The following is a 17,646-nucleotide window of genomic DNA, read 5'->3' as shown; positions in this document are numbered from 1 at the left end:
TCACCCCTTCCCCGTTCCGACTCCTTTCTTCCCGCCGGGTTTTGGGGTGGGGGAGCATTCCAGTCCTGCCTGGCCACAGCTTGTATCTTACCCCCTTCGTGTGACGCTGAGTTCTCGCAGATGTAGATGTATCCTGGCTGTTGTACTGCATCCACTGGTGTCTCTTTTAGGAATAGTTGTATTTATTTTATTTTCATAAATATATATGTTTGGGGGAGTAGATTTCCTCTTAACTATTCACGCTGCCATCTTCCCGTGATCTGTGGTGGTAAATCCTTTTGAGGTGAGTTTGGTAAAACCTATTAATATTCACAAAAATTATCTTGCCCTTTGATCCAGCATTTCTATTCCTGGGAATTTATCTTAAATGAGTCAAATGAAGACAAGTAATCTTTATGTATGAAGCAACAACAGTTACACGAAACTGTGACCATGTTGTTCTCAACAACTGCACCGGTAAGCCTACCGTACTGCTGGTTAAGTGAGAGGCTCTGACTTCAGAAGTCGCTTTAAGATTCAGAGGTGAGATTGAATATTCTGGAGAAGTTGTAGCTAATGAAACAAAATCCCAGAGAGGGTGGAAAGGGAAGCTATCAAGAACGCAGCAGAAGTGTTCTTAACTTCTTCAGAAGGCCGACTGAGAATTTGTAATGGAGAAAGGATCTAGGGAAGGTAGGCGGAAGAATTCTGATAGGGCATCAATCTGTGACATCACCTGCAATGAAAGAGAACCGGATGGACACGAGGTTTGTCCGGCATCGTGAACACTTCCTTAGGGCATTTGTAGAAAAGAATTATGCCCTTTCCCGTGCAAAGCTACTGGGGAACGTGCCCTACAGAAAAGAGGATGTGCTGGGTAACAGCAATATGCAGAGACTAGAAGGAAATAGTTAAATAGATTCCTAGCAACTTGATTCTTAAATTGCCCTCTAAATATGGAATCCCTTTTAAAGCGCCAGGGATTCCGCGACCTTAGTGTGAAGCCATGCATTTAAAGTAAGGTAACGTTTGTTAATGAGTAAGCTGCCAGCACCGGCCGGAAGATGGTGGGCGTGGCCAGCCCGGAGGCAGCGGGAGGACGCGCTCCCTTCCCAGAATACACCGCAGCCGCAGGCGCTGTGAACCTTTTTCCAGCCAGCTGCGGCTGTGCTCGCAAGAGAGCCCGACCATGGACGGTCTCCGGGTTAGCGCAGGGCTGAGGCGCGGGCGGTTAAGGCGCCGGCGGCAGCCGCAGCCGCACAGTGGGTCGGTCCTGGCCCTGCCCTTGAGGCCCAGGAAGATCCGAAGGCAGCTGAGGAGAAGTGTTGCGTCCCGCATGGCCGCGCTGAGGGCCCAGAAGCTGCCGAGTGAGGACTCGGAGGACTCGAGGTTGGAGTCGACCATCGACGATCCCGGGGACCCGCTGCCCGGTGGGACGGCGGCCATCCTGGATGCGTCCCGGCGAGAGCCGTACGGCCATCTGGGGCCTGCAGAACTGCTGGAGGCCTCACCCGCGGCCCGCTCCCTGCAGACCCCCCGCGCCCTGGTGGAAGCGCAGACCCCGCCAGCGCGCCTGGTGGAGGCACAGACCCCGCCGGCGCGCCTGGTGGAGGTGTCCGCGGTGCCGGCCCGCGTGGTGGAGACCTCGGCCCTGCTGTGCTCTGCCCAACATTTGGCGGCTGCCCCACCGTCTGTGGCCCCTGCGACGCTGTCGGGGCCTCAAGGGGATAGCACGGGAGGGGAGGTGCCATGGGACTCCCCGCTGCAGCGCGTTTTGGCAGAGCTGAACCGCATCCCCAGCAGCCGGCGGCGGGCGGCGCGCCTGTTTGAGTGGCTCATCGCACCCATGCCTCCAGACCACTTCTACCGCCGCCTGTGGGAGCGGGAGGCGGTGCTCGTGCGGCGGCAGGACCACACCTACTACCTGGGTCTTTTCTCAACTGCAGATCTGGACTCCGTGCTTCGAAACGAGGAGGTGCAATTTGGGCAGCACTTGGACGCAGCTCGCTACATCAACGGACGGCGCGAGACCCTGAATCCTCCGGGCCGCGCCCTGCCTGCCGCCGCGTGGTCCCTGTACCAGGCTGGCTGCTCCCTGCGCCTCCTCTGTCCGCAGGCTTTCTCAACCACCGTGTGGCAGTTTTTGGCTGTGCTCCAGGAGCAGTTTGGAAGCATGGCAGGCTCCAACGTTTATCTCACGCCCCCCAACTCGCAGGGCTTTGCCCCCCACTACGACGACATCGAGGCTTTTGTGCTACAGCTGGAAGGTAGGAAACTCTGGCGTGTCTACCGACCCCGGGTCCCGACTGAGGAACTGGCCCTTACGTCCAGCCCCAACTTCAGCCAGGATGACCTTGGTGAGCCGGTGCTGCAGACCGTTCTGGAACCTGGAGATTTGCTCTATTTTCCTCGGGGCTTCGTTCACCAAGCCGAATGCCAGGATGGAGTGCACTCCCTGCACCTCACCTTGTCCACGTACCAGCGCAATACCTGGGGCGACTTCCTGGAAGCCGTACTGCCCCTGGCAGTACAGGCTGCAATGGAAGAAAATGTGGAGTTTCGAAGGGGTCTGCCCCGAGACTTCATGGATTACATGGGGGCCCAGCATTCGGATTCTAAGGATCCGCGAAGAACTGCTTTCATGGAGAAGGTGCGGGTTTTGGTTGCCCGCTTGGGACACTTTGCCCCTGTCGATGCTGTGGCTGACCAGCGAGCCAAAGACTTCATCCACGATTCTCTGCCCCCTGTGTTGACTGATAGGGAAAGGGCACTGAGTGTTTATGGACTCCCAATTCGCTGGGAGGCTGGAGAACCTGTAAATGTGGGGGCCCAGCTGACAACAGAAACAGAAGTGCACATGCTTCAGGATGGTATAGCTCGACTGGTGGGTGAGGGAGACCATTTGCTTCTCTACTATACAGTGGAAAATTCCCGTGTTTATCATCTAGAAGAGCCCAAGTGTTTGGAGATATACCCTCAGCAAGCTGATGCCATGGAACTCTTGCTCCGCTCCTACCCAGAGTTTGTAAGAGTAGGGGACTTGCCCTGTGACAGTGTAGAGGACCAGCTTTCCTTGGCGACCATGTTATATGATAAAGGGCTGTTGCTTACTAAGATGCCTCTCACCTGAGCTCTGGTTTCTTATGATTGCTGGAAATGGGACAGTAGTGATTCTTTCTTACCACCACCTTTTTTGGGTGTTCTTACCTTGATAACCATCAGTGTGCTCACATTTACCTTTATGACTGCTTCAGTGTCACAAATCTCAGATGATCTTCTAGGAAGCACCACTTCATCTAGGCACAAAGTACAAGCAGAAGCTGAAGGTGGAAAAAGCTATTTCTGCAGAAGTAACTTTGATCCCTGATCATTACAGAGCACCAGCTGCTTCATCATCCTTAGGCTTTAGTGTACCATGTAGCACTTGCTGTATCATTCTGCTTGAGACATTAGAGTTTTTATTTGGAATTTACATTCTTCATTGGAGTTCTTTTTTATCAATTTGGGGGTTGGGGAGTGCTGGGGTCAGTATTCTGTTTGCTACTGTGTGAATGTTAGGAAAGTTATTAAAGTGCCAAGGAATGTTTCCATTTTCTCAGGCTAGATTATTATGTGAAATGGTTTGAAGGAATGTGGGAGGGGGGAGGAAGATAGGGAAAATCTATAATAGCGGTGAAAGGTAATTTGGGGTGGTTGTAGGCTTGAGGCAGTCTGTATCTCTCGGGGTAATTCATTTTAGTTATGCTTCTTGAACCCCAAATAGCACAATCCTATTAGAAAAATTATGAGTATATTATGTCTTAAAAAGTATGTTATTTTTTTTGCTCAATGCTTTTGCTTGCATCAGTGGCTGCCACAGCTCTCAGAGGGACAGCATGTCACCTAGTTGTGCTATCATAGGCCTCAGTCAACCAACTTGTAGCAAGACGGCCATGAGGGAAGGCTGCTGTTCAAGTTACTCTCCACTCTCATTTTTTTCTGGCAGTTGGAAGAATCTTCCCCAAATGTGGCAAGTGAATGTTCCCATGGTTGGTGGAAAAGAGCCTGGTGTACCAGAGAGAGTACTGGACTTGGAACCAGAAGACCTGGGTTTGGGGTGGTGGCTGGTAGGTAGCTGGCTGAATGACCTGAGGCTGCTGCTACACCTGGGCACACAGATTTTGTAAGTATGTTTTGGTACAGCTTAATGTCTGCACCTCATCATTTAGGCTTATCTGGAACGTTAAGTTCCTATCACCATAAGTGATAGATTCAGTTATATAAAGTTTGGAGCTTTATAAAACCTTTTTTTAAGTTGCAAAAGCATAGATGTACATAAAGTAAAAGTAATAGCTCTTTCTCCAACATCACTTTCCAGGCTTTTTTGGGGGTGCTTAACCACAGTATTTTGTTTTGTTTTATACTCACATTTTTCTAATGTGTCCTTTTTTGACCTAACTTTGAAATCAGTTCAAACAGAGCTACCTCACTCTTTTTTTTCTTAAAGGGACAAAATAGTAAATAAATGAAAGCCTGGGAGTCAGGGGAAAAAAATAACAGGACCGAGAGGATGGTAGCCATAAGGAAGGGAAGTAGACTTTCCTAACTCTCATCCTACAGGGCTTTGTAACTAACTCCCAAAACCTCCAGATCCTGGAAGAGGCTTGTTAAAGGAGTCAAGGCATAGGAAACCTACCCTGAAAAGTTTCTTGGAGAAAAGTATGGAGTTTCAATGGTTTTTGCCCCTCTTTGGGTTGCAGGTAAACACGTTTTGCTTCCTCCTTCACTTTTCTTATGCCCTTCTCAATCTTGAATATTTTCTGTGTCATCAAGTCCTTTTGGCTTAGTGTTTGAATCTAGATCAGAGCAAAAATGTTGAAAAAAACAACAGTACTAGGCTGCAAATCATCAAAAAGCATTAATAAAGTAACCTATTGCATCATGCTTATTGGAGTTAGATGGTACAGAACTGCCTGAGAGCATTGTTCTCTTGTGATGTTGGACATATTTTACACCTGTTAATGTATTTTAGCTTTTGGTCATGATGAAGGGAACCTGCTAAGAAATGCTTGATATGAAGTTGATTTTGTAAATTATATGAAGAAAGAATTTTTTACTTTTCTTTCTATTCCTTCATCTCATCTAACAGTTTTGAAAAATCAGAACCTGTTCAGCTAGAGTGTTCATTTGATGAAAGTGCCCACATTAGGCATTAAGGAATGTTAGGAAAGATAAAGAAAATCTAGGGGGCCACTTCCAGATCCTCATTCCTTCTCTGTGCCTACCTGCAAAATAGAAGAACATGGGCTTATGGGAAGGTGGGAGAAAATGAGAAGAAAAAGAAGCAGTATTTCAGAAACAACAAAAATAACAAACTCTGATTTTTAAGGGCTACATGATAGGACCACAGGATTTTTGTTTTATCTTTTTACTGGTGGGATTTTAGAATCCTATCTTGCACAGATGTTTTGTATCTTCAAGTGATATGGTATCTGTGACTGGGGTTGTAAAAAGTATTTCTGTCATGGGGGGAAAAAAAAGGGTCTAAGGAACTCGAGAGCCCTGAATTTTCTCTTGAAAACACAGCTTGCACTTACATACCCTGTTCTTGATCTTCTGAAGCATTTCTTGGTTTCCTTCATATTCTAGGTGGAGTATCTTCATTGCCTGGTGAATTTCCCTGAAAGATAAAAAGGACTTCTTAGATTGTATCTTCCTGTCCTTAAAAAAAGCATGGGGGTGGAAAATACAGGTACTCAGGATCAGATGAGAATCCTGAATTCCAGTCCTAACTGCAGTTTCGCTGAGTCTTGTCTGCAAAATGGTTTGATGCTTAGTTTATTAGGATGTTGTGCAGTTTGTGAGATGATATATTCGAAGGTGCCATTATTGACCACTTTTATGACAGGTGATGAAAATGTCATTTCATTAATCACCAACAAACCCATACGGTAGACTGTCACATGCATTTGGTACACAAAAAAATGGGCTCAGAGAGTTTAAGTAACTTGCCCAAGCTTACATAGTGCATACCTGAGCTGGGATTTGAACCCTAGTCTTTTTTACTCTAAAGCCTTGTCAGAGTAGGTACTTAATAAATGTTAGTTGAATAAATGAATAGTGTAAAACCACCTGGTTTGGAGAACAGGTATGTGAACTACATGAGCTTGACTTATCTACTTTGGCCAGTTTTTCTATTACCCACTTGGGTTAAAGTAGGTGAATGGCACAGGTGAGCCTGTGTTTTTACAATCATAAGGCAGCCAAGAAAGACAGGGATATATTCTGTTACCAAGATGGGAGAGTTGGCAGTATGAGAAGTCATGGCAGGAGCCAGAGGTTTGGCACTCACTCTAGAACAGCATCATGGTTCTCTAGGAGCAGCACGTCTAGAAAGGTGTCCCTGACTCGGTCCCCTTGAAGTTTGAGGGCAAGGATGCTACGGCAAGCTTCCATTCGTACCCCTGGTGACTTTTCAAAGTGGATAGCCCAGAGCAGGTGGTCTGTCAGCTGGGGACTCACTAGGCCAATCTGTCCCAAAGCTGCAGAGATGAGAAGGCGTCATGTTCCACCATCACTTAAGACAGTTGACTATATCCTAGCATCCAGAAATGGCCTTACTAATTAATAAGGTGTAGGCAACCCCTTGCTAAATAAATAAAGCATTGCAAATGTTAAACTTAAGTATTTTGCCTGTGTCTTCCCTTTTGGATGACATCACCATTAGAATTTTAGGAATGGGTCAGAGTAGGTCATTACCTCCAAAGGATTCCTAGGAGGCAGTGTTCCATTCCATCCTTGCCCATTAGGATGTGAGAATTTCACAAATTTATTTATCTAGGGGTGAGATATGGGACTGATACCCTAGAAGACCAGCCTCATCCAGGCAGAGTGATGGGGAAGGGAGGCACAATGACTTCAGAGGTTTACCTAGGGCTGATTCTGCTAGGTACCTGCCAAAGACTGTCAAAGAGAGAAGCAATGCTAACGATCCTTCAAAGGAAAAATTGACCCTAAACCTAGGGTTTTTGGTCTGTAACAGTCTTGAATCTGGCCTTTTATGGAGTCCTCTAGTTGAAACCTCCAGAGAAAGCAAGTATATTTGACAGTGGATACCCACGTGGAATATATCCCTAGTTCTGTTGGCAGAGACTGTCTTGTCATTCCTTGGTCTTAAAAAGTTTGGTATCTATCTAGACTTGAGATCCTTAACTAAAAATTAAAAAGAAGGAAATAATTTTCAATTTCCCAGGCAAGGAACTTCCTGAGAAGGGGTGATCACCCCCTCCCCTATTCTCCACCCCTTTCCTAGAGATTCTGGAGCTCATCTCTACTAGCTTGTAGGAAGGTGTTTGAGGTTGAGGAGCTGGGGCCACTCCTGTAATACCTTGAATGGCACAAGCCTTGATTTTCCAGTATGGCTCTCTTTGTATCAGATTCAGAAGGCATTCAAGGACCTGGGATGGATAAAAGGTAGTATTGAATGGAGAGGACCAGAGCAAGAATGAACTAGACAGGGACCCCTTGTATCTCTAAAATGTGCTGTCACTGAAAAATGACCCTATCAATTGTATTGCAAGTGAACTGGGGCCTGAAATACTAGCCTGTTAGCTGAATTATATCTGTAGATTCGTTTTCTTAGCTCAGAGATCTATGGCTATACAGGATTCTTTTGAACACCTCCATAAGGTTTCCCCTAATAACGGGTTTATAAGTCATTCACTGGAATTGATCCTAAAGCCCATAACTGAGGTGAGAGCAGGATTCAGGGATGTGCTCTAGAGTGAAGTCTGGGCTGGCTGGGAGCTGAATGTGGTCCTGAGTGATTGCTATGGCTTTTATAACCCCTCACCTTCCTTGTTCTTATCTCTCAGTCTGTGTACCCACAGAATGGTGAGAGTGCTGTGTACAACGGAAGCTCAGGGGAATCCCCTCTTTGGATTAATTGGGTAAGATGGGTACCTGTTTCCTCGACTCACCATCTTATTACGGATTTGCAGGGCACCTGCTGCCAAACAGGCTGCCCGCCGAACTGCCATGAAGTCATCAGAGAAGCAGTTCAGGAAGCTTGGGAGAAGCTTGGCGGTCATGAGCTTGAGCCCACCAATCAGGGAGAGGGCTTCCACACGCTCCTGGCAATTTCCATGACCCAACCTGACTCTGTAAGGCACAGGTGCTTTTATTTATCCTCCTTAAACTTTGGTGCCCCTCTCCCCATCAAAATGCCCATAGGATAAAACCTAACCTCTATAGGCTCTAACATTATCCATTCCCACCCTTTCCCAGTCAGCCTTATGCCATTAGGTAGTGTTAAGTGAAGCAGAGTTTCACTGGATAGACACCTCAACTGTCTTACTTGAGTCGCTGTTACCTAGCATATGCTAGGCACTTGAAAATAATCTTGTAATAGGACTAATACAATGCTGAGCATACAAACGCTGGTTGGCTGGATCCCAGGCCCCCCAACATGTTTAAAAATAGAAAAGTTTCTCTTCGTGCTGACTGGATCTCACCTGATTGTGTCATGCACCTCTTTCCCGAGGCTCATTTGCCCCAGAGCTTGGGCGGCTGCTGTCCTCACTTCCTTACTCCAGTCACTCAACATCAGCTGGATCAGCTTACCTTTCATATCCTATATTAGGTATAATAATTAGCTACTATTTACTGACTGTCAGTTTTATACTTGACACTGTTTTTACCCATCACTTAATCCTCCCAAACAATGAGGCGGATATTATTATATTTACAGATGACAAAATGGAGGTTTAGGTTTACTTGTTCAGGGTTAACCTTTGGAGTGCGGGAGCCAGGACTAAGACCCAGGTCTGTTTTCTAAGCTCATGCTTTAAACTGCTATACAATGTTGGGGCCAGTGTAATCTGTACTTGGGACACTTAAAATTTGAAGCTGAAACATTAGTAGGGTGACCAACTCATCCCAGTTTGCCTGGGACTTTCATGTGTTTAGTACTAAAAGTTCTATGTCCTGGACAAACCAGACCAGTTGGCCACCAACTTCTGTCAGAGGGGAAGGGACAAAGATTATTATAGTGGTGGTGAAGAAGTGTCCAAGCTGTTCTCCCTGCGTGGAAGTTCTCCCTTTTCCACTCCTACCTGGTATGTGAGGTTTTCCTACACTTCTTAGGGTTTAGCTTAAAAAGCACCTCCTCAGTGAACTTCTCTGGCCTCTGTAAGCATAGGAAATCCCATAATACCTTATAGCTGGTTCTGTTGAAGCTGTAACATTTACCAAGAGAAGACATACTATCTTTGCAACCCCAATGCTAGCATAGTATCTAGCATGTCGGATGGGGTCAGAAACAGCTAGCTTACTGAATGAGTAGAAGAACTTGTGGACATACTGCCTTTCTTAATTCCAGCTGTCTGACATGATCTCATCTTTACCCTGCCCCCTGCTTGCTCTGTATGTCTTTCTACTTCTAATTGGTAGTCCTGAGTGGTAAGTGCTAAGGAGGTGAATGTGCAAATGAATCAGATGTTGCTGAAATAATACTGTTGGAATGCAGATTCTGATTGACCTGAGCTGAGATTTTGTACTTCTCACAAACTCCAAGGTGCTGCTGATCCAGGACTTTAGCAGGGCATTAGAGCAAAATTACCCCAGACTAAGATGTTTTCAGGTCATTGTACTGAGTGTTTGGATTTTTTGCACTCCATATCAAAATTTGAGGGTCAGAGAGTGGAGGGTGTTCACTTGTGGGAATGGCAGTGTTCTGGGCCATTTGGGGAGGTACTCGATGTTATAAGGAAAAGCATGTACTGTCCAAAGGAAGAAGGGAAAAATTCTATTTGGGCAGCTGAACATGATTTAAAAATAAAGGCAAAAAGATGATCAGGTGAAAGGTTAAATGATGGTCAGGTTTTCCCTTGTGTGGAAGTCCTTCTTCGCTTCTGACAGGTCTTGCTCAGCTGTCCCACACTCCTTTACAGAACTTTAACTGAGACATTCAGCCCACACTAATCTCTCTCGGATAAGTTTTAAGATAGTACCTTACGTTTGTCATTTGTTCTTGAATTGTTTGTGTATGTTAGTCTTGTTACTCAAACTATAATGTCAGTTTTTTGGAAGTAGGGACTGTGTTTTATACCTCCCTTAGGTATGTGCTAAATACTCAGGGAGAGTCAGCATACATACTAGTATAGTTGGGTTGTCATGTAACTAAGGCAGTGCTTCTCAAACTATCTATGATGGACCAATTTTCCAGAAGGGAGAATGTCATTGGCTGATACTTGTAAAATACAGTGGTGTTGAGGCAATGTCATATTACTATAAAAGTTTCTAAACTTTTTCTCTTGGGTACTTTTCTTTTTGTTTATTTCATTGTGGGTAGGTTATAGTATGGTGGACTGCCACCATGCTGAGAAGCAGTGGCTTACGTCACAGAAAGACATGTTGGCATATAAAGCTACTTCTGGATTAGGAGTGAGAGGTAGCAATGTGGAGATAGAGGTCTTGGTAAGAATGGGATACTAGATAGTAGCAAAAAGTGCAAGGGCTCTCTAGCCCAGTGTTATTTAGACTTTCTGTGCTATAAATGCAAAGAAGGCTTACCAAACTGATGTTTCCACTGATCTGGGAGAGAGTACGGCAGGCCACAATCCGGTCCTTCCATTGATAACTATTCAGCTCCACAGCAAGCATGGTGTGTATCAGGGTCTGAGGAAATAGAAGACTTGTATGGATCACTTCTAGAGATGCTAGAAACTTAAACAAGTTGTGGCCTATGGCATCCAGCATAATTAATGTGACAAGTACATGAGGTGCCCATCCCTAGCAAAGGAAAGAGTGGATTTACAAGATACAGGGCACTCCTATATCTGAGCCAACTGACTTCAGGGATCTAAAATCAGGGAACAAAACAAGGGATTTAGTAATCTGAACAGAAAACCCCTGGGGCCTTCTCTTCTTGACTTTATCTTTACCTCTAAAATGATTTGAATATGCCTCCATCTTTGTGAGTTCCACACATCTACTGAAAGTAAACAAGACTGTAGGTCTTTGTGGTTTTCCATGGTATATTTCTAGTAGAAGCAGATTCTACATATACCAACTCTTCTTGCATACACAGAAACCATCTGTAACCTACTTTTCTCACCTTTCTTTCAACTAGCTGTTGTTGCTTCTCCCTGTGTACACCTGAACACCCCAGTTCACCTGCACTGAGTCCAGTTTTACCACTGCTTGAGGTCATCTACCCAACCACCTGCATTTTGGATTCCTCCCCTGCACTGACCTCACTTGTTCCCCACAACTTTGTTTCTTTCTCTGACCCTGTAATGGACACATACTGTCTTCCCACTGAGATGGCTCAGGAGTGTACAAGACTGCTGCTCAGTGTCCTCATTCTTCTTGTTAAATAGCTGATGGAGGATCCTCTTAATCACGGGGTAAGTGGCAGCACCTTCCAGAGCCAAGCACTGAGCTGCAGCCCAGCTGTCCACACTATTACCTGTCACAGTAGGGTGGAAAAAAAGGAGCCTAGAATGGTGATCTGTTCTCCCAGAACAGCCTTTGGGTTGATACCCAAGGCTGCCACCTGCCTGACAGCTCATTTCCAGTGCACCCTCAGTCTGGAAATCCAGGCCCATTTTTAAACCATATTTAGATGGATCATATCAAGGTTTTAAATATAGATTAAAATCTTAACCTGAAAAGTTCAATCTTAACAGGCTCTTGTTAGGTAACAGCCATAAGGCACTTGTGGCCTGGGTTAGATACAGTTGCTTTTCCTCCTAGAGATTGGGAAGGCTGGCATGGAGGCTTTCTTAAGACAGATGAATTAAGTTGTTGAATGTCTATGCAGAAAGCCAAATTGGCAGTCAGTTGTCCTTGTTGGCCCCCCTCCCCCACCCTCAGGCAAGAAACAGGCACATCTTTCAGAGAGAGCAGTTAGGCACCCTGGGTCCTTCATCTGAACTTGTAGTATATATTTCTCCAAAAATGCATGTGGACAATGCCTGTAAGTATATATGCAAAATGGGAGCATGATGTCTTCAAGCGGTGATTTTTTTAAGTTTCAGAAAGTATTCTTTACTATTGCTACATCATCTTTTCAGTTAAAAGAGAATCCCTTTGTGTGAAAGGGGCATGGTTTCTAGTCAGAAGCATCTATGAAACACTAGCCCAGGTACCACTAGGTGGCAGTGTACCTATTTTGTAAAAGTACCTAGGAAAAACCAGTCTGAATATTCTAGCATAACCCAAACCCAATACAGAAGACATCACAGACATGATGGTGGAGGGAAAAGCATTAGGAAAAGCTGATTGCGAGATGTCCTTTCTTTACTCTGTATTTCCAGGTGAGAAATAACGGAGTTACTCACCCTTCAAAAGGGCAGTCTGCATGATGTCCCGGGCAAGGGGATTATGTGACCGTATGGCATACTGACATACCGCTGCTGCCATCCGCACCCTGGCACTTTTGTCACAAAGAGCAGCCTCCAGGGCAGGCTGCAGAACCTCTGGCAAGTCCTGGAGAGATGGGGCTTTCCCAGTCTCCTTGTCTATGATCAAAAGAGAGCCAGATAAGAAGGTGCCAGCCCCTTTGCTTTCCTCTGAAACACAGCTTCCTCCCCATAGTCAGCTCGTGGCCAACCTCAGCCTCATTTGCAGGCACTTAGTGCTACTTAATGTAATTAGAAATTAGCTGAGTCCCCACAGTGGGCTGGATTTTATGGGACACTTCAGTGCTGGGCATGCCAGTTCCCAATCCTTTACCAACTGGCCTCTAAAGAGCTATATTGAAACCAGCAAGAATTTTACCAGCTATTATCAACATTATTTCTAGTGATTAAAAGCCACCTACTTTATGTTTTTGTATTTTTAATAGCAATTATATTTAGGTAGCGCTTGACATTTATATAGCATTTTCATATCATCTCATTCAGTTTCCGTCCCTCACTGAAGTAGGCAGGGGAGGGATTACTGTGGAGCTCACCTGAAATGTGTGTATTTCAGGAGTCTTTAGGTTTAACTAAACAGCCAGACTCACAAGAATTTCCTAGGCCATACATGGCACCAATCTTCAAAGGATACAGGATGGGAGGACAGTTTTCCAGCAGGGCAGCATCAGGCATTCCTTTTGGCCACAGTTCTAGAGGCAGTTTGTATAGCATTCCATGGAGCCTCATGGGGACAGCTCAGGAGCATGTATCCACTCTGGGTACAAGTCTTATATTCCACAGGCTCTTAAAACAACTCCAAAGCTATAATTCCAGGGTCCAGAAGGAGCAGGCCTATTATAAGTCACAGCATTCGTGGGTGGAGGGGCCCTTCAGGTTTTTGTATTTCACTTACAGTTCTTTCTAGTCTACATGTAATTTACTGATCCAGGTTCATTTTTATCATAAGCAAGGTTGCCTATAAAGTTCCTTTGCACATCAGGTTATTAGGGCAACAGGTAGGCATTTAACTAAAGCTCAAACTCTCAAGTAGAAGACAAAGTGTTAACTTTTTGTCTATAACTATCCCCATTTTATAGATAAGGAATCTGAAGCTTAGAGAGGCTAACTGACTTTCCAGCAAGTGGTAGAGCTGGCCCTGTGACTAAGATTTTGTGATTTCTAATCTGTCTGTTTTACTACTGCTAAGGGCTGCTATGCTATGTTAAAAATGGGCTAGGTGGAAATATGTGTATTTCAGGGGAACAGGTAGAAGTCAATTGAGTATTTAAAGACATAATAAAATATTTTTCTTTGGGAAGGTGTGGGAAGGAAACAAATCAAATTTAGACACCCAGGATCACCTGAAAGGCACAATTCTGGGGGAAGACAAAGTGTCCTTTGTATATATATGAACGATTTGGGGATAAGATTATAATAATACACCTTGCCACCAATTTAAAGTTTTTTCTGTGTGCCAAGCACTAAAAATATATCATCCCATTTAATACCAAAGGAAATAAGCAGTTATAATAAAAAATACATGTCTGGAAGTATATAGCCGGGACATTGAACCAAGTCTGGGTGGTGGGGCAGGGAAGACTCCTGAGAGGAGGTGACAGACACCTTAGCTGAAAATTGAAAGACAAATTTAGAAGTTAATAAGGTGAGAGAGAGGAAGAGTTTTCCAGCAGAGGAAGCAGGAAGTTGAAAACCTGAAGGAAAAATGCCCATATCTGGAACTCAAAAGAAAGGAAATAAATTAACTTCAAAAACCTAACAACTCTACTGTAGAGGTAAAATTAGTCCCTGCCTTTAAGGAGTTCCTTCTCTGGGAGGGATGGCAGAAAAGTAAATACAACTGTGATAGAGTGATAAATATTAGTATAGAATATTAGGATGCTAGCAGCAGCAGAGAAGGAAAAAGTATCAGCCTAGGCTTCACATAAAAGGTTATATCTGAGAGGGTGCTTGAGGAATAAGTAAGAATCAGTCTGCTTTATGTCCTTTCAGTAGCATGTTATACTTTACATCACCTGGGTCCTGTGTCTTGTTCAACCAGCTCCTTGGTAGATTACAGTTCTGGCTCTTATAAATGGGAAATTTTCCTCTTTAACTACTTATTGCTAGTAAAGAAAAAAGCCATTGACATTTATTTTCCAAAAGATTATAGACTGTTGGAAAAATGGCCACGTCCCTAATTTCATTTTCAAAGCTAGCAAAAACTAATACTTGACAAAAATAGTATAACTAAAAATAAAACTACTGATTTCACTACAAATATAATGCAACATTCTGAAATACTAACAAATCAAACCTAGTAGAGTAATAAAAGAATAATGTGGTCCATTAGGATTTATTCTAAGAGTTTAACAAAATAATTCATTATATCCACAAAATAAAAGAGAAAAACTGGAAAATGGCTGATATAATTCATCACTCATTTTTGTTAAAAATATAAGAGCCCACATATATGTTGGCTTGTGCTTGTAAAAGCATACAGGATTGGGACTGAGAAGTGGGTTGGGGGAAGATAATTGATTACTTTTTATATTCCTCTGTGTTAACTGATAATGACACTATGTCTTTTGTAATTAAAAAAATATTTAATATTTAGGCAGAATCAGTAGAATTTATTAGTCAGTTGTTTGTGGGGAGAGAAAGGATTTGCCCAGAATGACTGCTAGAGTCCTGAGTCCTTAGGGTCCAATTGGTTGTGGGGCTGCTGATTGAGATTTGGAAGGTGGGCACAGGTCTATGGTGAAGGCGATGAGTTCAGTTTGGGACATGTTATGTGAAAGATGTACTATTAAAAGAAGGGCTAAAATGGAGTTGGGGAAAAAATCGCTTGTATTTTATTTATATTTTAAATTTAAAATTTTATATATAAAATTTATATTTAATTTACATATTTATATGCATATATATATAGTTTGGAGCTATTAAGAATGTATTTTCTCAAGGTGTGACAACGTGAACTGCAAGCTACTGAGCAAACAAAAGGTGACAAAATGTAAGTGGAACAAGCCTGGGACTAGATAGAGCCCAGGGAGTTTCATCCCTATTGCTGATAAGCTGTGTATCATCAGGCCAGTTTCTGGATCTTAGTTTCCACATTTGTAAAATGATCTGAGGTAAGCTTCAAGGTCCCCACCAGTTCACATTTTCTATGGCTTTGTGAGTTGCTTAGAACCTCAAGCCGTCCAGTTCTGGCTCTTACCTGAGTCTGCCTGGCTGATAGCCATCTGGGGCCATTCTAAAGCAGCTGTGGCACATGTGATGATGGCTTGGATCCGAATGTCATTGTGCATGTCCACCAAGCCCCGCAGCAGGTCCTCTACTGTCTTATGGTGCCACTCAATGACTGCCACAGGGCATGAAATGAAAAGAGAGCCACTTAGTTATGGTTAGCTTTTAGGCTGCAGTCAGGTGACAGAAGTCCCCTTCCTCCCCCAAGACAGTTGGAGCAGATCGTTAGCTCAGAAGAATAAAGGGCCCCAGGGCTGGGGGTACTTAGGGAAGTTATTTCTCTGATGATCCATTTACTACCCTCCCTCTTGGCTGGTTCTTAAACAAAACTCCTTCTAATCCCATCCTATATTCTCTCTCTGTTTTAATAACTCTTCATTGTTACCGTGTGGAAAATAAAAGGGACAATAAAACAGTGGTTAACGGTACTTTGTTGTCAGACATAACCAGATTTGGAATCAATTATTAGCTGTGTGACCTTGGATAAATTACTTAATCTCTCTGAGCTTGAGATTTCTCATTTGTAAAATTGGAATAATATTAGAAACTACCATGTTGAGTTATTCTGAGTACTAAATGCATTAACTAGACAAAGTATTTAGCAAAATGTCTGGCAAGGTAATGAGGGTGTAAATGTTAAAGATTGTGGTTATCATTAGGTTCCCTTGCTTTTCAGGGCTTTTCCTCTGGCTTTCAAGGTCTTCCTCATTTTATTGCTAACTGTTCAGGTATCAAGCTTTTATGTCTGTGCTCCCACCATCTGTAGGTGGTTCCCTATTAGTAGCTCTAAGAATGTCTTTTCAACCCCTTTTTGTTTATCTGATCCAGTTTATGCGTGGATCTTTTTTCTGCACTAAATAAACTAGTCTGTCATGTTCTGAAAGCCAGTAGCCCTTGTATCTTCAAATCTTACAGCTTTCAACAGTCCTTGCTAGGCTTTTATGCTGCTCTAAGCTCTCAGCCTTCTACTCCCATATTTCTGAAGGCAAAGCAGATATTTGGTAATTCCAACTCCACAAATGAATTTTGGAGAGAGGTTGTTTATACTGCAGCCAGTAGCAGTTTCCTTTGACCACTACATTTCCATTTCTTGGACAGCATATTTTGTCCTTTTCCTTCATTCCTTACTAACTGTGGATAAAGTTTCAGATGTCAGTAAGATAGGGTCCCTGCCTGTGAAGAATTTTCAGTGTCGCAAGTTTCCACAGATTACTGAGGTGAAAACCTATCTGTGCAAAAAAAAAACCCCAACATTGTGTGAAAGGCTTTTAACCTAGTCTAAATCTTGATAAGATGTCCAGATTTTTATGTGTCACAAGAGAGGGATGGATTTGCATAGATTGAGAAATCCAAATCCAGCGTGAGAACCTCCTCTTTCACAAGTACACACTGATATCTCAGGACCCCTTAAAACCCCCTTTACTCACGTAGAGCCCAGGCGGTTTTCCACTCCTTCAGCATCTTCCGCAGGGCCACCAGTTCCCAAGCCACATCCTCCTCTAGTGATTCCACCTGCCTCTTTGGTTTCTTGGTCTTTATGAGCACGTCCTCCTCACCCACCTGCAGTGGCAGATCCTTGGCTGGGGTGGGCAAAGCAGTCCAGCGCAGGAATCCTTTCACAGGCCGACAAGCTGTGCAGTATGGCACTATGGTTATTCTTACCCTCTGCCCCAGGCCTTGTGTTCCCGGCCAGCATCACATTCCCACTCCTGTCTAATACCAAGAAAAAAGAAAATTCTTGAGAGCAAACTTCCCAATAAATCTATAGGAAACTGAGGACAAGTCCCATAGGGAATTATGAAAAGTTTTGAATAAAGAAATGGTAAAGTCATGATGATAGGGGAGAAAAACTGAGATATACACAAACCTTTTTATAAGTTGGATAAATCTTTAGGAACATAAACGTGTTTATATATAACAAGGTTTACCCATAAAATTCAATATGTGATATATTACAATTTAAAGTGGAGTGTAATTGCCATTAATTCCTAATTTATTAGGTTTTCTTTTTAATGTTTTTAATTTAGGAGGAGGAATG

At 43.8% G+C, this 17,646-nt stretch overlaps 2 protein-coding genes across 3 annotated transcripts in view; one reads left to right on the top strand and one right to left on the bottom strand.

Annotated features, from left to right (window-relative positions):
• Positions 1–17,646, bottom strand: part of HEATR4 (HEAT repeat containing 4) — a 43,860-nt gene that overhangs the window by 19,979 nt on the left and 6,235 nt on the right. Inside the window, exons 4-15 of the mRNA XM_017660495.3 lie at positions 17,036–17,239; positions 15,580–15,723; positions 12,303–12,482; positions 11,268–11,428; positions 10,531–10,635; positions 8,472–8,590; positions 7,938–8,118; positions 7,346–7,415; positions 6,311–6,500; positions 5,560–5,638; positions 4,655–4,814; positions 3,217–3,275 (exon numbers count right to left, since the gene is read on the bottom strand). Coding sequence (XP_017515984.3) covers positions 3,217–3,275; positions 4,655–4,814; positions 5,560–5,638; positions 6,311–6,500; positions 7,346–7,415; positions 7,938–8,118; positions 8,472–8,590; positions 10,531–10,635; positions 11,268–11,428; positions 12,303–12,482; positions 15,580–15,723; positions 17,036–17,239 — 1,652 coding nt within the window. The remainder of the gene's footprint in view (positions 1–3,216; positions 3,276–4,654; positions 4,815–5,559; positions 5,639–6,310; positions 6,501–7,345; positions 7,416–7,937; positions 8,119–8,471; positions 8,591–10,530; positions 10,636–11,267; positions 11,429–12,302; positions 12,483–15,579; positions 15,724–17,035; positions 17,240–17,646) is intronic.
• On the top strand, positions 1,096–11,856 carry RIOX1 (ribosomal oxygenase 1). 2 transcript variants are annotated; one of them, XR_012133761.1, is made up of 3 exons: positions 1,096–3,305; positions 3,965–4,141; positions 4,579–11,856. XR_012133761.1 is itself a non-coding variant. In XM_017660489.3 (1 exon), exon 1 carries the CDS (start codon positions 1,169–1,171, stop codon positions 3,107–3,109), a length of 1,941 nt encoding a protein of 646 aa, XP_017515978.3. In that variant the 5' UTR covers positions 1,129–1,168; the 3' UTR covers positions 3,110–3,451. The 2 variants fall into 2 exon arrangements, 1 of the variants encoding a protein (XP_017515978.3); XM_017660489.3 differs by lacking the exons at positions 3,965–4,141; positions 4,579–11,856 and having other exon boundaries at positions 1,129–3,451.

The sequence above is a fragment of the Manis javanica genome, chromosome 8 (assembly GCF_040802235.1).
Source record: "Manis javanica isolate MJ-LG chromosome 8, MJ_LKY, whole genome shotgun sequence".
NCBI lineage: Eukaryota > Metazoa > Chordata > Mammalia > Pholidota > Manidae > Manis > Manis javanica.
Note: the sequence above shows the minus strand (reverse complement) of the source record. Positions and strands in the feature narration are given on the sequence as shown.

Bases quoted from the DNA above. Each gene is read 5' to 3' on its own strand.
- RIOX1 (XM_017660489.3), top strand. From the start codon at position 1,169: ATGGACGGTCTCCGGGTTAGCGCAGGGCTGAGGCGCGGGCGGTTAAGG.